This window comes from Malaclemys terrapin, chromosome 2 (genome assembly GCF_027887155.1).
Source record: "Malaclemys terrapin pileata isolate rMalTer1 chromosome 2, rMalTer1.hap1, whole genome shotgun sequence".
In the NCBI taxonomy this organism is placed as follows: domain Eukaryota; kingdom Metazoa; phylum Chordata; order Testudines; family Emydidae; genus Malaclemys; species Malaclemys terrapin.
Window position 1 is genome coordinate 112795508 of NC_071506.1, and position 27266 is coordinate 112822773.

The window sequence follows — 27266 nt, forward strand, 5'->3', positions numbered from 1 at the left end:
TATCCCTGTAGACCACTACAAATGCCAAAAAAGAAGAGTAGCCTTAACATAGTCTGCTCAGCAGAGAGTCAACCCTGTCCTGGAGGGAGTGTCTCTACAGGACGGATGGTAGTTCAGTCTCTGGCTTCTCTGTTATGACTGCCAGTTGTGATGAGTGATGGGAGTGGTGTAGATTAACACAGATCACCAACTCAATACCTAGATTATCATAAAGCATTCATATGGTCATTACCGCAGACATGGAGCATCAGTGATGCTGCTGCACCCCTTGGCTTGAAGTAGTAATAAACACCAAATACATGGTTTCTATTGCCAGCATTCCCACGATGAAAATTGTTCCAGCACCCCTGTGGAACATGACCCAAAGCTTGTGTATATAGGTGTTACATTGGACTGTACCTTGATTTTCAAGGAATCTTTGATCAAGACCTCACTGCAAATAAAGATAAGAAACAACCTGATCAGCAAATTAACTGTGTCTATCTGTGGAGCCAATGAACAGACACTAAGAAACTCTGGGCTTGGTCTGTGTTATTCTGTAGCAGCGTATTACTTCCTGGCATGGCTCAGCTCTACAGCAGCAGACACTCAGCTGTATGAAACTACGCATTTAATAACAGGAACCATGGCACCAACTAACATGGCCGGCTGCTGATCCTGTCCAACATTGTCCCTCCTGACATCAGGTGACAAGTCATCTTGCAGAATCTGCTCCTTAAAGGTGCAAGGCATGCCACATCTATTCTAGTTTAAAGATGTGTTTAATTCACCAAGCCACCATACCAGCACAAGGTGCCTTGTTTGGACAATTCCCCTAAGGAACCTCAAAATCACCTCCAGGTGGAATATTAGATGGCAAGAACAAGCTTCAGACACAACCAGTGGCTATCTCGTGGTGACAGATCCAACAGTCCAGCCCCATAGTTTTGACCTTCCATGCTATCCCTGAGTAAAGCTCAATTGCTTCAAACGTGGAGTGATAAGAGATGCTGCTAATGACTGTAAGTGGGGCCTCTGTGACTCCTCTTTGCCGCTGTGGCCAGTTAGAAGGTTCAGGCCACATACTTGTAGGCTGCACTTATTGGCAAGGGCTGCCTGGTTCCCTCGTGGACTTGCATAACCTTCTCTAGGCTATTGAATGGTTAAGACACTTAGGTTAACACACTTGACTTGATTGGCTGTGTAGCTGCAATCGCTATATTATATATATTATACACACACACACACACAGTGCAGTGTCATACCAGTAGGGTTACCATACGTCCGGATTTTCCCGGACATGTCCGGCTTTTTGGGCTCCAAATCCCCGTCCGGGGGGAAATCTCAAAAAGCCGGACATGTCCGGGAAAATCGGGACATGCGGGCGGCGGTGCTGGGCCGGGGGCCAGCGGGGCCGAGCTCCAGGGGGGCCGGGGGCACCGAGGGCCAGCGGGGCCGAGCTCCAGGGGTGCCGGGGGCCGGGGGCACCGAGGGCCGGCGGGGCCGAGCGCCGGGGGGCCGGCGGGGCTGAGTGCCGGCGGGACCGAGTGCCGGCGGGACCGGGGACCGGGGGCCAGCGGGGCCGAGCGCCAGGGGGGCCGGCGGTGCCGGGGACTGGGGGCGCCGAGCGCCGGGGGTGTCGGGGACCGGGGGCGCCGAGCGCCGGCGGGGCCGGGGACTGGGGGCGCCGAGCGCCGGGGGCCAGCGGGGCCGAGCGCCGGCGGGACCGGGGACCGGGGGCCAGCGGGGCCGAGCGCCAGGGGGGCCGGCGGTGCCGGGGACTGGGGGCGCCGAGCGCCGGGGGTGTCGGGGACCGGGGGCGCCGAGCGCCGGCGGGGCCGGGGACTGGGGGCGCCGAGCGCCGGGGGCCAGCGGGGCCGAGCGCCGGCGGGGCCGGGGCCGCCGGAGACTGGGGGCACCGAGCGCCGAGGGTGTCGGGGACCGGGGGAGGTGAGCGCCGGCAGGGCCAGGGACTGGGGGCGCCAAGCGCCGGGGGCCAGCGGGGCCGAGCGCCGGCGGGGCCGGGGACCAGGGGGGCCGAGCGCCGGCGGAGCCGGGGGGGGTGCTCGGACGGAGGTCCGGGGGCCGGGCCGGGGGGGTGCTGAGCGGGCCAGCGGGGCTGGGGGTGCTGAGCGGGCCAGGGGTGTTCGGCCGGGGGCCGGCGGGGCCAGGGGGTGCTTGGCTGGAGGGCCGGGGGCCGGGCTGGGGACCGGCAGTGCTGGGCGGGCCGGGGGTGCTCGGCCGGGGGCCGGGCCCAGGGCCGGCACCCCAGGGCCCGAGCTGACCCAGGCTGGAAACGCCGGGGAGGCCAGCCTGGGCCGCGCCTCCTCCCCCCACACACCCCCTTACCTGCTTCAGGCTTCCCGCAAATCAAATGTTCGCGGGAAGCAGGGGAGGGGGCAGAGTTGGGGCGGGGACTTTGGGGAAGGGGCGGAGTTGGGGTGGGGGCGTGGGCGGGGCTGGGACCCCGTGGAGTGTCCTCCTTTTGGAGGCTCAAAATATGGTAACCCTACATACCAGGGAAGAACCATTATCTGGAGGTTAATGTGATTAAGCAAACAAGCAGGTAAGTAGCAGCTCAGTAAAGAAACGACTTAGCTTACATTACCCCAGGCTGTTGCCCCTTCTCTCTATCCCCTCCCAAACATTTAAAAGGACTTGAATTTTGTCAGACCAGCTGTGTACATTTATAAATACTCAAGTAACATGGACTGACAGAATAACCTACTTCAGGAAGACTTTCTACAGAGATAATTTTCAAAACTTACGAAACCAAAGAAGCCTAACATTAGTGTATTAATCCCTTAGGTCCTCCGTCTTGTACAACACTAACAAATGTATTCAGTTCCCCTTTGAAAGGCCTCTACTCTTTCCTTCTTTTTTCTTTGTTGAAACAAAAGTGACAAAAGTGCTCCCAAATTGATCCAGGCTCATGGCAACACCAGAAGGAAAAATAGGTTTTTTTTTTTTTCCTACTTGTCCAAAAAGAATGTGAAACTCAGTTATGCAAAACCAGCGATACCCTCCTCCTCTGGTGCAGAAACACCAAAACTTATGTAACTCTGCAACTAATCTTCAGTAATCTTGAGTGAGGCATTTAAATCCAAGGAATAAGCCTATTTTTTTCCCAAGCTTCTCTTTTTTGTTCTATTGATAAGAAAAAAGAAGCAAAGTCCAGCCAGGGTTGTAATATTTGTTTCCTGTGAGCAGTGTCCTGACTTTCTTCGGACAGCACACTCTCCTGCAGCGCAATTTCCTACTCATGGCTCCTGAACATTAAAAGAAAAGCTGCTTTAGGGCTTGAAGAGCACTCACAGCGGAACCATGGCAATCGCTACGCTGGCTCTGTACCATTCCCTTGTTTTTGTCTGGTATATTTTTGTAACCTATTCAATCTCACTGGTAAGAGCCGAAGACCGGCCGTCTGAAGTGTTCCTTTATGGTAGGCAGTGGAAATATCTGACAGTTCTCAATCTGGTAAGCCCGTAGTATACAGTGGTACCAATCTGTCTATTTGTCTGTCTACCATCTGTGCCTCAAAACATATGCAGCTGGTGTATTTGCTGCTGTTATACTGCTTTCTTTTATGGTTTATACCCCAAAGCAAACTAAATAGGTATCCACATTTGTGTTGTTTATGTATAAAGAATATTTGGCAGCAAATTGCAATACTTTTAAAGTTTATATATACTGTAGCTAGTTGCCTGATTGTTAAGAGACTAATTAATCGTGAGAAGGAAAGAAATGTAGAATGTGTACTGGAAGGACGTACAGCTTTGAAGCATGTTATCTAATCCTAGGAGTAGAATAGTTACCAATTAGTATTAGTAGATGTATATTCAGCACTGAGTAGCATGCATGCAGTGATAATTACAGTTCTTTGAATAGGATTTTAGCTATTACAAAATAAACAAGCAGTAAAACAAAATATGGTGAGGTAATAGCCAATCACTGCATGTACTTAATTAAAAAATTGTTTGGGGTGGGGGGGAAAACATTGTAAGTCACACTGGGCAAAAAGAAATGTAGAAATACATGCAATATTATCTCATGCATTTCAAAAAGTGTGATCAGTGGCTTGCTGTTTCTCTTAGAATTACACTGTGATATACTGACAATAATATATTTCTGCATCACACATTAGTACTAAGAAGAACAGGAGTACTTGTGGCACCTTAGAGACTAACAAATTTATTAGAGCATAAGCTTTCGTGGACTACAGCCCACTTCTTCGGAGGCTGTAGTCCACGAAAGCTTATGCTCTAATAAATTTGTTAGTCTCTAAGGTGCCACAAGTACTCCTGTTCTTCTTTTTGCGGATACAGACTAACACGGCTGTTACTCTGAAACTTGACATTAGTACTAATATCACACCATTACTAACCAAATGAAAACATATAACACATGCTGTCCATGGGACAAAACTTGGTCCGAGTAACTAGCCCAAGTAGCTGGGCTGTGCAAAGGAGATTTCTATGGGTGGAGATAGGGGCTTGTGGATAGGATTCCTACTGAGCTGTTGTTCTGGCAATGGAGCCCTTCAGGGACACTAGTTAGCCTCGAGGCTCCCTAGCCCTTGCATTTCCCTTGTGACCGAGTCAGTGGTGTATGGATTTATATAGCAGTGGAACCTCCAGCCCTGCCCATGTCCATCCTTATCCCTAGAGGGCCACTGGATGATGCCACACTGGGAGTTACCACACAATAGAGGGCACGGTGGCACTCATTAAAGCACTTTGAGAGTCTAAGCCCTTCAGGATAGGGATTGGCTCTTCTGTGTCTGTGTAGCATATACAGTAGTAGTCAATATAAATATTTCCTGCTGCGGCTACTAACAACCAGCAATGTGAGCCACCCCATGGGCCCCTGATGTCCTGTCTGAGCTTCCTCGAACCACAATTGTCCTGTCTTAGGCTGGGCAGGACTTGAGGCTATACCTTTGGGCATTCTTATGCTGTATTTTTAAAAACCATGAATGAAAACCAATGACAAAATAGGAAACACTGGGGAGTAATCTAAGTAGTTTATAAATTCCTCTCCTTGGGAGATACCCATCAGCATCCTACCCACCGAGGGCCAAAACATGAGCTTGCTCTTGTGCTGCTGCAGGGCCCGCCAACATCGCCGGCCCTTGGAGTGGATTTGTGCCACCCAAACAGTAAAGAAATCCTGAGGCAAAATGGTCCCCCTCAGACAGATCTACAATCAGCCCTCCCTGTGGCCCTGCTGCTCTGCTGTCCACCATACTGGGTCACCAGGGGAGTGATGTTGGGTGAAGCTACCCTTTTCCCAGTGTCTCGCTATGAGCCTGGGGCGACAGCAAATGACTGTGCTGCTTTTCCTCCCCATCCTTTCAGAAGCAGAATAGACTATTCCAAAATGGAGCAGTCAGCATCAGGGGTGTCCACTGGGCTGAAGACACCACCCGCCAGTCATAGAGGAAAGGTGGTGAGATTCAGACAGGGGCAGGAAGTGGTGGAGGAAGCAGAAGCTCCTCTTTGGTACAAAATCCCTCTTTCTCCTGAGGCTTTTTTCTGAGGAAGTGGGGAGGGTGTTATAGCAAGCACCCAATCCCCCATTCCCTCCCTGACCTGCTCAGGCTGCTCTATGGAGTCTGCTAATATGTCTGGGTAGTAGTAACTTCCAGGGTCCCTATATGTGTCAGAAAAAGAGAGGGGAGAGGAAGGGGTTAGGATACCAGAAGCCTAGTGGAGGGGGCGAGGAATTAATGCTTGAGCTCGCTACCGCTACCCCTTTTGAGGCAGAGCAGTTGCTTCATGACTCAGTTGCTCCATGTTCCATACTGAGATGGCCTAACCTTACAATCAGAAAGGCCACCACAGAGCTCCCCTTTAGGGAACAAGGGGCCTCTCTATGTCCCTTAAGATGTAGCTCCAAATGTGTAGTGGAGACTTTTCCAAAATACACCAACGTGCATAGCCATGTATACATTACAATTGTGCATAGCCATGTATACATTACAATTGTGTGGTTGTGCCCCTGAAAATGATGTACACATTGCAATTTCCTTTCGGCAGTCAAACCTGCCACTTGGTCTTTCTCTAATTCTGTTTGTTTTCATATCAATACATAGATCACTCCTTGTTTGCACATCATCATCAATTAGATCAAAGATGAGCCTTCCTCTACTTTCAGAGTAACAGCCGTGTTAGTCTGTATCCGCAAAAAGAAGAACAGGAGTACTTGTGGCACCTTAGAGACTAACAAATTTATTAGAGCATAAGCTTTCGTGGACTACAGCCCACTTCTCCGAAGAAGTGGGCTGTAGTCCACGAAAGCTTATGCTCTAATAAATTTGTTAGTCTCTAAGGTGCCACAAGTACTCCTGTTCTTCTTCCTCTACTTGACTGCTTCCCCTAGTCTCTCCCCAGTGTCTATCTTTCACACTACCAAGTGCTCCTGTATCCTCCAGAGGAGAAGCCCACATACGCAACCAGTTCACTGGGTGGAAACAGGCTGCAGCCAACACCCTGGGGCTGGCTGGGCAGTGGTCAAAGGGCAGGAGAACATGGGGAGCAGAAAAACAGCACTTTAAAATTTCCTGCTCAGATGAGGGGCACTAGAGAGGTCTGTTTTGGGTATGTGCACCAGCAAATAATAACTAGGAGACTATTCAAAATTGTGCAGCCTTTGGAAACAGAACTGTAATGCTTCAGGGGATACTGAATCTGTCTCTTGGAAGTAAATCTGGCTGAAAAATTTCAGACCAAAACAGTTTTCTGTCAGAAAATGCTGATTTGATGGAACCAAAACATTCTGAGGGAACGTGTTGATTACACTGGAAGTTTAGACTGAACTCAAGCAGGCAGGCAGACAGGCCAGTGGGCCAACCTGGTTTCCTGCTTGTGCCCTACCTCCTCTTCCCACAGTCAGCCTGCCAGTAGGTGAGCTCACCGGGCTGCCTGGATCACTAGTAGTCCATCTGGTAGGGTTTTGGGGCTCCAGGTTGCCCAAGTTCCTAGTTGCCAGCTTGGAAAAATATCACCTTTCCTTTTAGTCCTTCTGAAATGGATTTTTTTGAAAATTTCCATTCCAATCTCTGACTTTTTGTTCTGATTTAGAATGAAAATAATTTCAGAAATGCAAAGTTTCCCATGCCACAGACATTCCAGGTCCTGCACAGCTCTGCTTGGAAGCACACACTTGCTTTCATGTATACTCCTCTTTTAGCAATTTCTCGACATTCGCACCTGCTGTGAGAGCCTCCCAAGAGCCAGACTCCAGCTCTCATATGCCACTTCAATTCCACCTACCTACTTACACTATTTGTTGCAGTCAGAGCCTCCAAAAGGTGATAATGTAGGGTGGTGTTGCACAAGAGAAAAATAAAAGCTCAAGGTGTGTTTAGTATCAAAGGCTTTCACTGGTCAGTTCCTGAAGAGATAGAAGGGACTATTGGACAGATAAGAACAATTTTACATCTATTTTGTGTAACATGAAACATACTTAGATTGTAAGATCTCTGGGGCAAGGATTGTTGTTTTGTTCTGTGTTTGTACAGTACCTAGCTAACACAATGGATCCTGGTCCATGACAGGGGTTCTTTGTTGCTACATCGATACAACTAATAATGCAGCATCCAGAATAAGTTATTACCCAGAATCTTTCCATCTATCACATAAAATGGTTTATTGCATATACACAAGTAGAATAGTGCATAAAGAACATTCCCGGACATCTGAAAACAGATATTTGCATCCAAACTCTCTTTCCCAAATTTTGTTCATTACACTTGAATCTCTCATTATTAAAATAGTTTTGATTGTACTAAAGGTACTGTTTCCTATTTGTTTTCAAATAGAGCGAATATTTATTGCACATATTTTCTATAATTTTATAGTGTGAATATATATGAATGTAGTAAAACCTGATTTCCATATCTAACAGCCCACATGGAATATCAGATTTATACCCCATTAAACAAAATGCTGTGGGCTGTGTTTATGACTATCAATTTGGGAATTAGATACATTCAGGTAGCCAGATGCTGTCTTTGAAAATGAATCACGGGAATAAATAAATGGAAATACTTGCTTTGATCAAATTAGATGAGATTTGATTTTTGCCACTGTTGCCTCTTAGTTCAACTGATCTGTCTGGCCAAATTAAATAGGTACAGTTAACTAAACATGTCCTGTCTGTCTGTATGTAAGCATTTCTAAAACCCTTATCACTGTGGCACTAAAAATAGTTTATAGAAAACAGAGAGGTTTGTCCTGAAGGGCCAGTCAATTCCCCATCCTTCTCTGTGGGTTAATCATTGGCTTCTCTCTTTCAGATTGTTTCTGTTCTTATTTCTCTTCCTGTTCTGGGGGGAACACTTTGGGGAATCCTTTTGAACTACATCTGGCAGATTTATATACTGAGAGCAGCTGCAGATGCAAGTGCCAACATTGCTGCTTGGAAAGTCATAGGGACACTTGAAATAATTTCATCCTTTTGTATATTTTCTATTATACTTACATAATTGCAAAATGTGGATTCATGTCCAGGTATGAATTTTCCTGAGTTTGTGAGGGTTCAGATCTCGTGTTCAAGTCCCTCTGTGTTCTATGGTATTGTGATATATTATGGAAGCACTTGTGATGACTCCATAATTATGGCTGTGTTCAGTTTTCCATTTTTAAAGTGGGGTTAAATTCTCTTGTTACACCTGAAAACATAGGCTGAGTATAATCCAAATGAAACCACTTAACAGCAGGCACCTATGGAGGCACACAGCAACAGAGCACCTCTCAGTGTTTACAGGATATCTGGGGGTACGTCTACACTGCAATTAAAAACCCATGGCTTGCCCAGGCCAGCTGATGGGGGCTCACAGAGCTCGGGCTAAGGGGCTGTTTAACTGCAATGTAAACATTTGGGCTCAGGCTGGAGTTTGGACCTTAGGGCCCCGTGAGGTGGGAGGCTCCCAGAGCTCAGGTTGCAGCCTGAGCCCAAATGTCTACATTGTTTTTAAACAGCCCTTTAGCCTGAGTCCTGTGAGCCCCCGTCAGCTGGCACAGGCCAGCCACAGGGGTCTAGCTGCAGTGTAGACATACCCTGTGGTATCAGGGCTTCACTCCTGCACTCCTCTAAAGTATGTCTATGCTTCCAGCTGGAGGCATAATTTCCAGCTTGAGGAGACATACCTGTGCTAGCTATGATCAATCTAGAGCACTAAAAATAGAAGTGTAGCCACAGCAGCGTGAGTGGCAGCATAGGCTAGCTGTCCCAAGTACATACCTAGTCTCTTGGCCTGGTCATAGGCGGAGTGGCTAGCCCCTCCACTGCTCATTTCATTGAGGCTACACTTCTATTTTTAAGTGTACTCATTTGATCAGAGCTAGCACAGGTATGTCTCCTCGAGCCAGAAATTATGCCCCCGGTTCAAAATGTAGATGCACCCTTAAGGGGTGAAATTCACCCCTGTGCACTAATTAGTCCCACTTACACTCTCCAAATAAGGCTTAAGAGGGACTGAAGTGTTCCTAAGCCGCAGGCAGGCCTTCTGCACAGAAGTGAGTTTCACCTAAAGTGAGCAGTAGTACCACAATTCCTTTCCTGACACAATAGTTAACTTTCCAAAGTCTATAGTTGCTCTTGCAACTTGTAATTTGAGTATGCACACTAATTGTTAGCATGTCTCTATTTCTGTTAAACCATGCCTGATATGGAATGTTATTTCAGTTAGGTGGTTAATTAACTTAAACTGTTAATTTCCTGATTTTTTACTTTTTTTTTTTTTTAAGTATAGTTATAGCAACCTTGGGCTCAGATGTCCTTTCAGTTATACTAATGGAAATACTCTGAATTAAATGCAGTTACTTTGGATTTCTATTACTGTAGCTGAGGGTAGAATGTTGGGTTTCTTAAAGGTACTCTCCTGAGATTAAATTCCAGGATTTTTTTTTTGAAATAGGGGCCTATGGATACAGGTGTGTGAGCGTGCAAGTGCTCACACACAGCAACCTAAGTAAAGAAAAATGAATGGAAAGTTTTCAGTCTGGAAGATACTATTGACCTCTTCTGTAAACTACAGAAAGAATGCTAGATTGAGAGCTTGGATGCTTTGGGACCATCTGTTTCTTTTCCATCCAAATGTTTGTTTTAATTGATTTTAAGGGGGGGGAAATGAAGTTTATGTCTGTCTCATGATTAATGTAGGGCTTGCCATAAAAGCGGTAATCAGACCCTTGTACTCTGGGAACCATGCCTCTCTCAAATAGGGAAAGCCTATGAGATGCTTTACTAACGAATAGTTACCATGCGTCACCAGACTTTCACTGTCATCATGTCACACAGGTCATTTCATTGCCATTTGTCATGCTGTTTAAAGTATAGGGAGAAAGTATTGAACTGAACATCGTAGCTTGCTCTCCAGCCTGCAGTAGTTATAGCCAATGGCATACAGGAAAAAGAGCAATTCTTAAGCACCCATCTCCCATGTGTGTGCCTCAAGGAATGGGGCCCCAGGGTCTGATCCGGCAAAGCACTTAAACACATGCTTAACTTTAAGTAGACGAGGAGTCCGGTTGAAGTTGAGCATGTGCTTAAGTGCTTTGCTGCTTTGGGTCCAGAACCTTGCAAGATCGAGCCCTTAGAGTCCAAAACTCTACCCACAGTTAGAGAGGCCAGTCTTGGAAAGGAAGATCTCAAAGTCAATGGTGAAAGACACACACTTATTTAAAAGACTGTTTTTGTGTCACAAACTGAAATGAGCTGGAACTGTAAGTATTTGTGGTTCTTGCAGGGTTATTTTTAATGACAATTGCATTATGCGGTCCATAAGCCTCCTGTCCTCTTTGGGAGGAAGAATGGTGCTGGGGGTGAGCCACAGCACTGTTTGTCAAGTGACCTGCATTCAACTCCCCCTCTGCCTCATACTTCCCGTGCCTCATACTCCCCCATACATACATGGGCAAGTCACTTAGCCTTTCTGTGCTTCAGTTTCCCTATCTTTTGTTTAAAGCTAATTACCTACCTCCTAGGGGTGTTGTGAGGCTTAAGTCATTAATATTTAAATATTAATATTGACACCCTAAGGGGAATTACACTATGAAAGCACAAAGTATTGTGTTTTGAAATAGCTTTTTCTTTTTTTTTTTTTTGGTGGGCAGGGGGAGGCCATCCTGCTCCCCATCCTCTATTCCCCATCTAAAACTTTCTGATCAAGTGCTGTGCCAGTGGTGTCCCCTCCCAAGCCCCACCTCTCTAGGCTCCTGAAGAAGCAATCAGTCCAGCCTTAGATATCACACAAACTCAAAATAAAAATCTGAATCAGGGTGAGATCATGGCAAAAGAAACATCATTCGGAATGCTTAACAGTATCTTTCCATCTCAGCAGTGCCAGCATTTGCAGTAGACTGAGTTTCCCAGCACAAGAGTGAGAGAATCTAGCTTTAAAAATACCACCAGTAATCAAGAAAATTGAGCTCAGGTTCAAAGTTGAGCATAGATTAGCAGTCAAAGAGCAGTAAGTTCTTAATAGGCTTCATCTTTACTTCTTCCCACATTTAGTGCATTACAGTCCATTGTGTAGCACTAGCAGAGGGGGTTGAACAATGAGAAACGTTGTTTTCAAATACAATTATTTGATGATCAGTGGAAGAGAATACAGATAATACATTATTTGCATAATATCATCAGACCATCTGTGAAGTTAGCTAACTAAAAAAGAGCCAGAATTAATTGCTTACATTATTTGCAAAAAAAATAATTCAACCAGCGCTCTCAATTCTAGTGCAATGAGGTCTTATTTCTAGTTACCAAGGCCCAGATCCTCAAAGATACTGAGGTGGCTAACTCCTGCCTAAAATATCTTTGAGGATCTGAACGTGAAGTCCTGCTCTTGCATTCCCCTGAATTCAGCAGAAATAGGTTCAGGACCCAGTACAGGACAAATCTTTTTCTAGTGGCTTCTCTGTCTAACACAGCCCTTTTAGGGTGTTTTGTATTGGTTAATTGGTACAGTATGGGCATGAGCTCTAACACATCACCACCATCCAGGAGGCACCATCTTGGCAGGGCCGGCTCCAGGTTTCCTGCCGCCCCAAGCGGTGGGAGGGAGGCGGGGAGGAGAAAGCCGATCGGCGGCACTTCGGCGGCAGCTCAATCACGCCGCTCCATTCTTCGGTGACGGGTCCTTCACTCCCTCTCTTCCTCTTCGGCGGCACTTCGGAGGAAGAGAGGGACTGAGGGACCCGCCGCCAAATTCCCGCCAAAGACCCAGACGTGCCGCCCCAATAGGGGTCGGAGTCCCACCCCTTTGTATTCGCCGCCCCAAGCACCTGCTTCCTTAGCTGATGCCTGGAGCCAGCCCTGCATCTTGGCTAACCTCTGAGAACACTTATAGTGTTTGCTTTGCAGGAAACATTAGAACTCCAAATAGCCACAGATTTGTCCCCTCCTGTCTCTACTTTGTTGCCTTGAGGTTAACAATTAACATATTAATTGCAAAAAGACCTATCTTACAACACATCCTGCCACTTCCAGTCTGAATAAAGCTCACTCTTCACACCACACTGTTCTGCTCGGTCCATTAAGAGAGGTACTGTTAAAGTAATCTCCTGAACTACTTTATTTAATCACTTTCAGTTAATAAGGAAAATTGAGCCAAAAGCTATTTCCCTGGTGCTGACTTGTAGTTCACCAACAAAACAGCTCCCTAAAGAGCAAGTATTGAGTTCATGCAGGAACATGCTAATCAAAGGTGGATGAAGATTCCCTCATTATCTGTAATTAATTTAGGTTTTGCAGGCTGTTTTCTATGGGATCTCCTTCCTGGCTGATGTGTTGAGACTAATTAAGAAACTGCCAAGTGTTAAGTACATAATTTCCTGCAGAGACCTTCTCTTCAGTGTCCTGGCTTTCCCTCTGTCCACGGTAAGTAACCAATGTCTATAATAATAATCATCATATATACATACGTACCAAATAGATACAGATATTACTAGGGAGCTTCATTTTGTCTTTTGAAAACAGAACAAATCCATTTAAATGAGGAAACAATGCTTAAATCTAGCCCCAGATGTGAGGCTAGCTAGTGGTTTAATGTTGAACATGTTGCTCCGACATGGTGGTCTACAAGCCCCCCTCCCCCTGCCCCCCTACAGCCCAGCCATAGGCAAACAGACATCCACCAAAATCAAAGGGCAGAAAGTAGACATTCTGCTACCCTTACACATACAGAGCCACTGGAATTATCTACTGAAGTAGTTTCACTGAAAGGGCAACTGTGCCTTAAGAGTCTAGTAAGGTCCTTAAAAGGCAACAAATCCTCATATTGTCTTCCCTGACTGCAAAATGAGTTTAAACAAACACAGAAGAGAAACAGACTTAAATGATATTACTTAGAATAATCTACAACAGATTCATTTTGGACTGTCTGCTCACATGTAGACAATTGTGTCCGCCACATGGTTCTGCATATAATGGGCCAGAGACTGAAATCACTTAGTCAGTACAACTCAGTGTGAAAGGGGCTTGCAGAAGCTGGCCTCAGGAGAGCTGAAACTCATCTTTAACTGGGTCCACAAGCATTTCAGCCAGGTGAATCAAGAGAGGCCATTCTTGCAACTGAGACTAAGCCATCTCAGTTACTAGTCATTCTTTGCATACCAGCTTCTTGTAACACTGCTGTCACATCTCCCATGCATGCTTCTGGGTATGTAACAGAAAAGGGATGAACACCAGGATGCATCCGTCTGTAACCTGCATGCGCTATATTTAGTATTGACAATCCTCCCCACCTCTCATGCCCTCAGTTTCCATAATACGGACAACTTGTGCTCAAACGTAAAACCAGGCCAAGAAAGTACAAATGAGCTTTCGGATATCAGTAGCTGATACTGGGATTCATTTCTTACACTTAAATCCTCCCACTGTAAATCCTCCCCTATTGGATCAGATGGGCCCAAGATACAGCCTACTCCTGTACCTACAGCTTAGGAATGAAAGCTTACAGACTTTACCGGCATGCCAAGATTTAGACAATCAGTCTTGCCACTATCTGCTTTTACTTTGTTATTGAGCAGAACAAATCCTTTGGCATGACAGCCAAGGCCTAGGAATCTTGGACCATCCAAGATCCTACTGGAAAAATAAGAAAGGTTCAAGGATAGTCATGTGTTCCCTGGAAATTTCAGTGTCAGCAGTAAGCAGTTTATACAGTAGAGGAGGAGTTTCTTATACTCTGAATACTGAGAAGGCAAGGTGAGACTGACATGGCTTTAACAGCAGCAGAACACTGCATCTTGCAGTAACTTCCCTTCTTTACTTTGTAATTTGTGTGATACATCTGTTGTTTTATCTCGCAAGCTCACATTTTTCCTACAGACTGCTTTGCCTTTTACAACAAAAATTCTTTTGTTGCAGTTTGTGTTTATGTCCTTTTGGGTATTGTATACGTACAACCGAGAACTGGTTTACCCCAAGAGCCTGGATGGGATCATTCCAATGTGGTTAAATCATGCTATGGTGAGTAAAAAGCCGGACTAGTGCCTAGAACACACAGACTTTTGCCATGAATGTTCCACTGTTGCATTATTTATCTTTCCAAAAGGGTTTCACAACTTTTTCCCTCCCTGCTGTCTATTTAAAGCACACATTGAGCTGTATGTAATGAATGGATGCATGCGCTATAATTGCCTAAAGAAGCCTTTTAGCACACAGGGAATGTCAGTGAATCATGGCACGTCAAGCCTCTTAAAAAAAAAAAATCGATGAAAAGATGTGTAATCATAAAAAGAAAACCTTCTAGGTTACTTCAGTTCAAAAAAGAAATGGTCTCCGTAAACCGAATGTTATAAAATACAAAATGGTTAGGAATACAGCTGAGCACTGGGGAATTTTTAAAAGAGGTGAAAGAATCAAAGAAAATCTGACAGCTCAACAGCTCATAAGGTAATGTGTGCACAGCACTGAATAGCTGAATTGAAATGATTGTTTACAGATTTCTATAAATATATTCCAGATCTCTCCTTCAATTGCCATAGCTGTTTTTATGATGTGTTGAATAATCACATACTTCTCATCAGTCAAGTATAAGGATGCTGACAGTAACATGGAAACTGTGGGTGGTTATAAGGTCATGGCAGCCTCCTGGGGCTAAAGGAGGCAGGAAGGGGAGAGGTTCAATGCTAGACTGAATCAGAGGAGCCAAAAAGTATGAAATAATCATGCAGACGTCCCAGCCTTGTTTCTCTCAAGATTCCAGTTTTTTAAGATTTTTCCAACTCAATAACTTTGCAACACACTGCAATTTCTGATGCCTTTGAAGCTAAATGGAACTTCCCAAATATTTCTGACTGAGAACGTTTGTTAGATTTTTTAAAAACATCCACTTTATAAATGTATATTTACAAATACTTATGCTTGTGCAGCATGAACACACATATATATATGCCACTTCCCCATTAGTGATATCCATGTAATAAACTGAGTGATAAATGGCAGCCATTATGCACTTTTGACCCTATTACCTGCTCTCTGCCTACTAATCCAGTTTCACTGGGACTACTTCTACATTCCAAACCTCTTAACAGATGCAAACAACCTCTATTTTTTTAAAACTATTAGTCACAGAAAATTATTCCTTTTCTTCTCAAAATTACATTGGTCTCAGGTTCAGGATTCTGGACCAGCAATAGGGCTATCTTAGTATCTAGTTCAGTGCTAGATTTTAGATTTATTTATTTTTAAATCTCAGTGCATAGCTGGGAATTTGCCCTTCCTAATACGGCAACTTTTTGTAATGACCTCGGCAGATTGAGAGAGGCTGGGGCTTCCAAGTGTGACATTATTACAGATGGAAAAACTATTTGCAGAAGTCTCTAAAATGTATTGTTATAATTTCTCTCTCCTTCCCAGGCCTGTATAGATGGACAAACAGTACTAAGAGATCCTAACTTTACAATTGGAGGGGTACAAAAAATAGTAAGAGTGAAATGTTTTCAAGCTCTCCAAGATATCTATATTTCCCTCCTTCTGTAAACGTTCAGCATATACAGAATACCTGACAATTTGATGTGGTATCAATTTTTTATTGACATGATTTTGGGATGATCTGCGTAACTCAAATCTGCATAACCAAATGGGATGACTTGCATCACCCTCTGCAAATAGCATGCTGGGAAATCAGTTTACAGCATCCCAGACTCAGTTTTAAAATGATCCCATCCTGTAAGTGTAGATGGAATAGAACTGCAATTTAACTTACGTTCCCAAATCATGCCACATTCAGGGGCACATTTACATTACATTACACCTACATTACAAGATAGAACCATGTTTTCACTTTGTCAAGGCAGATCTGCACTGACTCTAGTTGCTGAGTCTGCAATAAATGTCATCTGCTAATTCATCTATGACAAGCTTCCTCCCGCTCCTCATTTAAGGAGTTCCTGAAAACACATGTATTTTGGGAAGCATTCCAGCTACTGCACAATGATCAACCAATCTCTCGGTGACACTGCAAACCAGCTGCCTGTAATGAAATGTAATAGGCCATGTTCACCTTACAGTACTATATAAATGATTAATACTACTAGCAGTTCTGCCAACTTGTGGGAGGGGCATGGGGGAAGTTTCCTTCCAGTAATTGTAGAATCCAAGATGTCTGCCAGAAGTGAATTCAGAACTCTGAAAAGATCATTGGGACTGATGGGGCAGCGGGAGAGCCTATGTGAGCATTCTAAATGCTATCATCATGTAAATAAGGCTTTTAAGGCTTCAGAAATAGCCAACGGCATTTCTTCCTTTTGATCCAAGATGTCCACTGTAAATACCATGGGGATTTGGGGAGCTGCCAGATATTTAAAGGGACAGCATATTAAATGTCAATTGTCAGGGAAAAGATTTGATGAGGGTTTCCCCCCCTCCCCACCCCATGAACTCTGCAATATTTTACAGCTCTGAGGTTAGCAAAAGTTCCTATCATGGCAATGGGGGGAAAGCTGTTAGTTTTGTTAGGTGTCTGTGTGTTTGGGATATACCATTTATATATAAGGGATATATCATTTACAGCCTGAGTGTTTTTAAGTCAATAGAAGAGTCCCAGAGGCCCAGATCCACAAAGGAATAGGGAAGAGATAGGTGCCTAAGCATGAGATCCACAAAAGCCAGAACTCTAGGCAGGGAGCTGCCTAAACAAGGCAACCAATGTTCCCTCTAATTTTTTCCATCCACGTGCAGAATAAATTTTGTCATGTGCACCAAGGTATACATGGATGTGGGCCACCAGTAAAAACAAAAAACCTAGATATAATATATTTTTTTTTAAAAGTCCAGATGGAAAAACCAGCCAGGAAAAGTTAGGCATTTTAGAACTCACTATTCGAGGAATTAAATTTAAGTGTAAGAGAAATAAAAATTATGAAATGCATATGAAATGACCGGTCAAAACAATAACACACTTTGAAAGAATAAAATTACAGAGAATATGTGTGCATTGCAGGAAGTACCAAGAAGTAACAACAATAATAATACAAGTATGTGTTGGGAGGTGAGTGTGACACAGAGAGTGTGTGTGACACAGAGATAGTGTTTGTGTGTGCGTGCATGACACATTATGTGTGCGACAGACTGTGTGTGCGTGTGTCACAGAGACTGTGTGTGTGTGTGTGTGTGTGTGTGTGTGTGTGTGTGAGAGTGAGACACACACACACACACACACACAGCATGTGTGCTGGCTGCTGGGAAAGTTTCTGAGAGACACCCTGCATTGTCTCTTTAAGACTCTCACTGAAAGCTCTCCTGCTCTGTCCTGAGCCCTGTTGTCTCACCTCCCCTGCTCTGTGGAGATGGGATATATGGGCAGGTTGGGGTGAGGGGGGGGGGAGAGAAGAGAGAGAGAGAAAGAGAGAGAGAGACTGACTGACTGTGTGAGCTGGCTGTTGGGGAAATCTCAAAAATAGTGCACTGTCTCTTTAAGAAAGGCACTCAGTCACTCACCCTTCCCCTCTGCAGCCCTGAGTCCTGAGCCAGGCTGTGTCCCCTCTGCTCTGTGGAAATGGGGTACAGGGGCTGGGGGCAGGGGGATGCCCTGACATCAGCACCCTCCTCCGCCCCCCACTGCACATCCACGTGGGAGGGGCACCTGAACACATGCTGCCGGCTGTGTGTGCTCTCCTAATCAGCTGGGCAGCGCATGAATCTCTCTTGCGCGGCTGCTGAAGCACGCAGCTTACAGGAAACACAGATTCGGCAATGGAAGATGACAACAAGAAAAATGTAAACTAAGCCATGCCCCTCTCACAGAGTTAGATGCCTAAATCCAGGCTACAGAGAGGCACTTAGTTCTGCTTGTGATCTACAACCAGGAACCTCTTTCCTGGAGTCAAGTGGCCTAGGCACCTAAGTCATTTCTTGTGAAAAATGCATTTGGCGCTTGCCTTACTCCAAACAAAAGGGCTGGAGAAGAAGGAGAAGGCGCTCACCTTATAACTTTTAGCCCAGTTATTATAGCACTCACCTGGGGTGTGGAAAATGCAGGTTCAATTCCCCCTCTGGCAGAGGGGGAGACAGGATTTGAAGAGGGACTCTCCCACCTCTCAGGAGAGGGCTGTAATCACTGAGCTGTGGGATATGCTGATGTAGGGCTTCCTCAGTCTCTCCTGTTGAAGCTCTTCCATTGTGGATTACTACTTACAGAGTCACTGGAGCACAGAGAAAGAGCATGACTCCATTGCCTGGTATTTCAGGCACCCAGTAGCGTAGCTAGCGGGGTGCAGGGGAAGCAGCCGCTTCTCCCGCCTTTCCAAAAGCGGCTGCAGGAGTGGGGGGAAGGAGGGGAGGTTGCAGCCTGCAGTGCGGCCAGCAGCCGCGACTGGAGGAGCAAGGGGGGGGCACGGTGTGGCCGGAGGAGCCAAGGGGGCATGGCCAGAGGAGGAGCCGGAGGGGGGGCCTTTTTTATGTTTGCTCCCCCTCCTCTTAGAAGCTGGCTACGCCACTGCAGGCCCCCAACCTGGGAGGTGGGAAACTGAGGGTCCAGTCCTCCCTGCTCTAATGACTCTTTTAGGTATTTATAACAGGGGGACTAGACCCTCAGGATTTAGTCACGTAAAACTGGGACTTAGTTTCAGTGTGGATCTGGGCCAGAGATCTCCCTATGTGAAGCATCATGTTACGTAAGCAAACAGTTTGTCTAGGTCATTCAAGAAACATGCACAAATGCTCTGGGAACACAAAGCTTCTTGAGTTGGCAACCAAGCTTTCTCTCTTCCTTGTGACAATCAACCAACCAACCCTGTATCTTTTCCCTGATGCTGGTACATCAAGGGGTTTTCTCTTTGCATAACTAGCCACAGAATGTCTAAGTGGGGGCTTTTGCTGCTTGTCACGTGAATTTAGTCTCTGGGTGGAACAAGCTCATGCTGAATAATTACTAAATGAGAAAAGGAGCAGGTGGGAAGACGTGTATCTCTCCTTTTTGTAGCAATCTGAGCAATGCATACTGGGAATGTTGAGACTTTGCTCTGATATTCAAATGGCTGGTTACAACCAGCAATGTATCAAGGGTATTATGTTTTAGTCATGGTTTTGCAATGACCCAAGTGGAAAATTTTCATTTTGAAAAAGGAAGAGTGGTTGGAAATCAAATTCTGTTATGAGGATTTAGGGAGGCAGTGAGGTGGAGCCAGTGGAGAAGGTGCTACATTACAAGCCAGGAGATCAGCGTTCTAGTCTTGACTCTCATATTGAGTCTTATACAATTCATTTTACCTCTGTGCTTCAGTTTTCCCATCTGTAAAATGGGGATAATTATGCTTGCCCATCTTTATAAAGAGCTTTGAGATCTATGGATGAAAAACCACTACCTACGTCCTAAGTACTATTATTTTATCTGAACCAAAGGTTTTAGGTGGAGGGTGACTGAGATAAAACCCATTTTGGTCCATTCTCTCATTGAAATTGTTTATTTTGTTCCTGATGTTCTGTTTTTAAGCTGTATCTGGATGCTCCCCAAAAAGCCACTACCTGACACGTACAGTTTGAATTGAATCACGTGAATATATTATTCATTTTAATGGCAGTTGAGAAGAACACTGGATTTTTAAGGGGTTGACAGGATTGACAGTAAAACAAAAAGGAGAATTGTGGGTCATTAGTTTGTAGCACAAGAAAGAAAACATGCAACTATTCATTCAGTTGTGTTCTCAACAACCATAAGCGTATGTTTTTCTTCATTATAAAATAGTTTTTTTTTCTTTTGGTCTGCAAAACATTATCCTTTTCCGTTTGATTCCGTATGTTACTTTCTTAGACTATAGGCAAGTTTTGGTTTAATATTATACTTGCCTAAATTATTCGTATTTTTTGTATTATGGTAACTCTTACAAACCTCGACAAAGATCAGGACGCCATTGTGCTTGGCATTTTACAGACGCACAGTAAGAGGCAGTCTATGCCCTGAAGAGCTTATAATCAGTTAAGACAAAGGGGTGGTGGGAGAGAGTAGAGGCCCAGTGGAGAAGTGACCTGCCCATGGTCACACAGCACATTAATGGTAGAATTAGCAATCGAACCATGTCTCTGAGTGTTCTATCCATCAGATCAAACTGCCTCAATGAGTGACAGCTGAGGAGTATTTGGGCATACTGAGGGTAATGCAGAAAGCAAGGGAGAAGAACACAGGAGCACAAGAGGCCTCACTTAAGTGAGCCATTATTGCTTTGACAGCATTACGAATATAGATAGCAAGAAGGATTCATAATACCCGTCAGGCTTCCCATGTTTCTCCTCATCTAAGGACTTGTTTTCAGACAAAAGTTATACCTCTTGCTTTAACTATACTGGCATAGTGAAAGCAGTACAACCCCACCCTAGTGTGGATGCAGTTATTCTAGCATAAGGGTGATTTATACTGGGATAGCTTATGCCTATATGGGAAGGAGAACTCTGCAATTCTGGTATAAGGCACCTTTACACAAATGATATCCACACTAGGTGTTGTACTGGTATAACTTTAAAAGTAAAATATCACACCCCTACCCAACAGTTATAAAACTGGTGCAAAGTCTGTGTGTAGTCAGGATCTTAGTTCAGTGCACTCCATCCAGGACTGCTATTTTTCAAAAGAATATATTAACTCATAGGATATACACCTGGGCATTTTCAGCCACATCTCTGACCATCTTGTGATTTTTCCTGCACTTGCATTACACAATTAATAGCTCTTTTAAATAGGCAAAGAGATAAACATTTCCATTTGCTTGCATTTCCAACTATCCTGGTTTTAAACCCTCCGGCAGCTATTGACATTTATAGGCTCCCCCTTATATTCATTTGTTAGCAGAAAAGAAGAATGTTAGTGTGAGGGTTATGGTGCATTAAACTAACTGCCACACAACCTTGGCTGCTAAGATGCTTGGTTTTCCCCAGTGTGTAGGTAGTTTTCAGATGTTTCCATTGATGTTGACATAACCCCATTTACTCAGAGAGAAAGTGTTTATTTCATTGATGAATGTTAAGGCATTGAATCCTCCTTGACTTCTGTTATTTGAGAATGCACAAGTGCTAGCTCCCTAACCCATCCCCCTGGCTGGACAGCTGGAGACAAAATTCCACGTTGGAAGATTGTATCATTTCAGTCTCATGTCAGCTTCAAACTGCAATATGAACTTTACCCACTTACTTGTGTATTTAGTTTCAGAGCAAAATATTATTACAATTTTGGCACCAGAACGCACTCACACTGTATCATAATAAGCATGCAAATACTCAATAAGGTCCACATTTTCAAAGAAAGGCACATGTACAAAACTGTGTGCACTATTGCTACAAATTCACTCAAACATCTAATGTGACATTTGCATGTACAACAACTGCGAAGATGCATGCATTCATGGTAACTGTGCAAGCAAATTAGACGCATGCGTTTCTGAAAATGTGGGACTCACATAGCCCCCTCCACATTTTCATGGTGAGCACCATTCGACCTGGAAAGGAAGAAATAAGTTTGTTTTCTGGCATATTAAAGGTTTGATTAAATTTGACAGCTGATAAGAGTAAACGAGCAATATTGAATACATTTCAATTGGTATTCTATTGTTTAACAGTGCGATTGAAACTGCAATTAATCACGATTCTTTTTTTTTAATCGCATGAGTTAACTGCGATTAATCGACAGCCCTAATATTAATATTAATAATTCTGAGAGAAAATCTGTTTAACAAAGCCTTTTAACCAAGGCATTTTACTATTTAAAAAATATAAAATAATAAAATGATCTGTGCAGTTTCATACTAATAAAAGAAGAGAATGGAAAGTAAGGACAGATTACAGAGCAGAACAGCAAGAGTGAAATTTGAGGGAAGACAAAACCATAGCAGAGTAAATCAAATGAGGAAGCTTGTGCCACCAAGGGGCCAAGAAGAGAGAAAGAGAGCAGTGATGGGGGAAAAGCACTGGGAATAGTAAAACTACACAACAATGGTGGTGACTGGGGGACTGTTTGGTACCATCACGCAAGGATATTAAGAGGTAAACCTCTTTCTGAAAGCCACACATACACTGGTAAAATCCTTCAGACCTTGGGACTTTGCCTGAGTATGGATTGAGTAAAAACTAGGTAAAGACCTCAGAATTTGGCCTAGGAATATTAGCCTTTGGGCAACTATCCTGTGTCCCCCCAATGCAACATTGAAATTGAGGTTCACCCTTTGTTTTCAGTAACATTACTGATGAAGAAGACACAAATGTAAGTATCTACAAGTGATACAGAGCTGTTAAGCAGACAATCTGTTCCTAGGATTTGATTGGAAAGAAGAGAAATCAGGGAGGGATTTTCAAAAAACACTTACCATTGGCCTAACTCTACTCCCATCGAAGTCAAGTTAGGCCAATACTAAGTGCTTTTGAAAATCCCACCCTAAGGCTTGGTTTACACTTAAAAGTTAGGTATGAAAAACCACACCTCTAATTGACATAAACAACAAGGAGTCTGGTGGCACCTTAAAGACTAACAGATTTATTTGGGCATAAGCTTTCGTGAGTAAAAACCTCACTTCTTCGGATGCATCCGAAGAAGTGAGGTTTTTACTCACGAAAGCTTATGCCCAAATAAATCTGTTAGTCTTTAAGGTGCCACCAGACTCCTTGTTGTTTTTGTAGATACAGACTAACACGGCTACCCCCTGATACTTGACTAATTGACATAGCGATGCAAACATAACCCCCAGTGTAGACACAGCTATGTGAATGGAAGAATGCTTTTATCAACATTTCTACTGTTGCTAGGAGAAGTGGTGTTCCTACCACAGTTGCCAACTTTCACACAGTAAATAAGCACCCTGACTTTCACAATAAGCCATATATCAAACTAATCCCATTTCAAAACAAGGCCATCCCTAAGAACCCCAGCACACTACGTGACTAGATCCCCCCGGCGTGCAGTCTGGGTCTGTGGTGGGCCCACTGTGCACCCCTGACTCTCTCCTCCCCTTACTCCTGTTTGCATCCCACCTCCTGCTTGCTGGGAGCCAATCAAAAAAAAGAGGCAACAAACTACAACAAGCAACAAGCCAAACAAGCAAGAAGCTACAAGACAAAAACTAGCCAACAAGCAACTTACAAGCCAAGTCAGCCAAAATTAATAGCTGAATTTCTGTGTTTTTTTCGCAGGTTTAGCATGTCTGGTTTCTACACTGACGGAAAAACCCCTTCTGTCAGCAGAAACTGTGTCTCCATTTTGGGGGTAAACTGGCATAGCTATAGCAACCTAGCTATGCCGATATAGTCTCCATAGTGCAGCCATACTCAGTTCTCCAATATTCATGGAAAACAAACATACAGGATGAGTAAATATGATTAAATGGAAATTCACTTTGGAAAACAAATATCCATAGACAGCTATTCCACTCTTTGCTGGGGCACTGATCAAGCAGGATAACAAAACACATGCTTAATGTTGAATATATGTGTAATCCCAGTGATTTCAATTGGGCTGCTCATGTGCTTGAGCACACGCTTAAGTAGTTTGTTGGACTGAGGCCTGAGTTTCCATCCACCACCATTTAGTTGGCTCCATAAACCGGTATTTTCAAAAACAAAAACTAACTAATAATAATAATAATAATAATAATAATAAAAGAAGAAGAAGGAAATATTAGATACAAAATATTTGAAATTACATAATATATTTAGAAAGTAGATGCACTGCAAGTTCTTAATTCTTTGTGCAAAAGGGATGATTTGCCCTTGTTCAGTTCATGCATAATAAATGCATCCAGGGAGCGACAAAGAATACAGAGGGGAAAAGACAAAATCATCATTTCTTGTTTTAACAGAATGTGAAAATGCCACATTATGTTCTGGAGACCAGTCAGTATGCCAATATTTCAGATGAAGTTTGAGTCATACTCAAGAGAAAGTTTCCCGGCATTAATAAATAATAATAATAATAATAATAAATAACTGTTAAAAGATTTTGGAGAACATAATATTTTATCGTCTTTATAACCTGAGCTGTATTTCCAAACACCGACCATCTGACAAAACAGCTGAGAGAGCTTCATGAATGCTAGAGCTTTTATTTTTCCATTCGCCAGTCTGCAAAAAATGCAAAAGCATTAGTTTTCCCACTTAAAATGTTGCCATCCTAGCTGAAGAGGTAAACAAACTTTTCTCAATACACAGAGGTATTAATTAAAATATACATTAAATTAAATTAAAACAAAACAAAAAAAGTTTCCTGAAAACGGATGAATAAGCTCATTCATTCATTCAGATAATTGACAGAGAGATTAGAACACACCACTATTGTTTTAGACCGTGATTTTGGCTTTTTTAACCTCAGAATGAAATAATTCTCTCCCTCTGTGATAATTATTTTTGTCAGTTTCCCTGTTTGCAAGTAAAACTGAGAAATTGTTAATTGAAATACAGAATGAGTCATTGCTTCAACCCATTTTTGCCAACATTCTGATTTGTGTTAATCCAAGCCTAATTATTACATTTCCTTTTAAATCAAGAAGCATAACAGTATATATTTTTAAGTTTGATTCGAAACAAAGATTGCACTGATTTAAATAACTGTCAGATTAACAACACAGTTTGGTTAAAATTGGGTTTATAATTGTCTTTAATGAATCGTGGTGTTTGGTGACTAAAGACTAATATTAAAAATAGCTAGAATGAAAGCATACTTTTTCCCTGTGAAAATGAAAAGCCTTTAAAGACCTTACAACTAGTATTAGCAACCATGGTATATGGGCCATCACTAATGTTCATCACTAAAGTCAGCATTTTATCAACCATCCAAGGGAATTCATTTGGAAAGCTAATTGAATGTCATTGGCAAGGGCACACTTTGCAAGAGGTGGCCAATCATGCATTCCTTTGGTATTTGCTGTATAAACATGAATCACAGTGAACCCATTTACTCTTGTGAATGTATTCCATTATTCCATATGAATTCCATTGTAAATTACTACTAAAGGAGAAAACAAACTGTAGATAGGGTTCATAAAATGTGTGAAAACCCCAGCATGCTCTATGATACCAGTATGGTGATGAAAGGCTCTGTCTCTCTGTTTTTTTTTTTTTTTTTTTTTTTTTTTCCATTTAGAATTATTTTGTTGCATTTCATGTGTATCATAGGGATGTGCACACATGTTCAGTATGACAAGGACATGTGCAGTGTGCATTCAAGTTCAGGAATGAGAAAGACTAGAAAATGAAAATGTACATACACCATCCACTCACCCAGAGTGAGAAGCCAATATAAAAGAAGAAGCCATTTGTACACTAACAAGTTTCACTAGAGAGCATTCCTATAACAAACACAAGGATCTCTCTTTATCTGCCTATGATTAAGGTGATCCTGTTTTCAAAATAAAAAAAACGAAGTCTTTTGTGGCAAAGTGTTTTTAGGGTCGTGAATTGTTCACACAGAACACAGTATACTTTTTAATAAAACACGTGTTGGTGTCACTGCTGCCAGCTTCTGACTCAACATGTTTTTCAGAATAAAGGATTTTTCCCCCCTCCATATCTTGGAGATCTGCATGAGTTTATCATGAGCCCCTCAACAACTGTTAACTTTCATTCTGAGCAAAATAGCACCAAACAAACAAAACCGGCTTTGATAAGTATCTGCTGTACATTCAATGGATTTGCTCTTGACTTCAAACACTGCTTTTCCCACTGAATGGCTAGGCCTAATAAACACAGAATACATTTTCCTTGGTGCAGCAATATGGCTTGAACAAATAATTTGTTGTTATTGAAAAAACAAATGTTTCCCCTGATGAAATGGAAAGCTAGGACATTGTGTGCCCCCAAAGGAATTTCCTGGGACACTGGGTGTTATGTGAAAAATTGGGGCATATGGTCATTTTGCCTGCAAAGAACAAGCATGAAGTGAAGTGAAGACCTGAAACAGAGTAATAAGGAATAAATAATAGTTTACCATCATTGCCTTCCTCTCTGGGCAATATTTTGTTTTGAGACAAACTATTGACCTAGTACCTACCCATTGGCTAACACAGGGTTCCATGACAGTGACAAATTCAAATAAGAGCTGTAACTCTAATGCTGTAGCACAGCTAAGAGTCCCTGAACCAGGTAACTGAGACATGTGAACTTATTCCATACTTAATGCAGCATTTGGGTGACAGTCTGCTGCTTTCTAGGCTAATTAGCCACATCAGGGAATACAATAGTGGGAAAATAAAGCAGATGATGACATCAAAATCAAATATAGAATAAACACTTAGGAGCAGCCGCACATACCTAGCACATTTCTGAGTAAAAGACATAATTATAGGGACTGTGAGGAAATTAATTTATACAAACTGAAGATCTTTTTCTACTTAAATGTATCCAAGAATCACTTGAACTTATACAGCTGGACCTCTGCTATTGACGGGGGGGGGGGGGGGGGGGGGGTGTCGTAGGACTCTAGCGTGTCCTAGAGACACAAAACAGAGACGTCTCAGCAGCACTGTCAGGGAGATGAACTAGAACAATCAAATAAACCTTTGTTATCTCTAGCTTGTAGAATACAATAACTGAAACTGAAGGATATTGAAACAAGACACGCGGGGCTGAATAATGGCTTCTGAGGCCTTGCGTGCCAGGGGTGTGTGAGAGGGATGCCAAAAACCACTTTTCTACTAAGTGCTCTCTTGCAGCATGCAGCCATAATGTGTCACTCTTTTAGAGGTAGAATGTATCTCTCTCTCCAAAACATCTGCGAATAAAACTTACATATCATACCACGCCTTCATGTCCTGTGTATGGGCCTGATCCAAAATCCACTGATGTGAATGTAAAGATTCCCCATG

General features: G+C 43.4%; 1 protein-coding gene across 1 annotated transcript in view; it reads left to right on the plus strand.

Annotated features, from left to right (window-relative positions):
- The first annotated feature begins 3022 nt into the window (after positions 1–3022).
- Positions 3023–27266, plus strand: part of ADTRP (androgen dependent TFPI regulating protein) — a 46106-nt gene continuing 21862 nt past the window's right edge. The window contains exons 1-3 of the mRNA XM_054017167.1: positions 3023–3456; positions 12730–12864; positions 14356–14457. Coding sequence (XP_053873142.1) covers positions 3304–3456; positions 12730–12864; positions 14356–14457 — 390 coding nt within the window. The 5' untranslated portion in view covers positions 3023–3303. The remainder of the gene's footprint in view (positions 3457–12729; positions 12865–14355; positions 14458–27266) is intronic.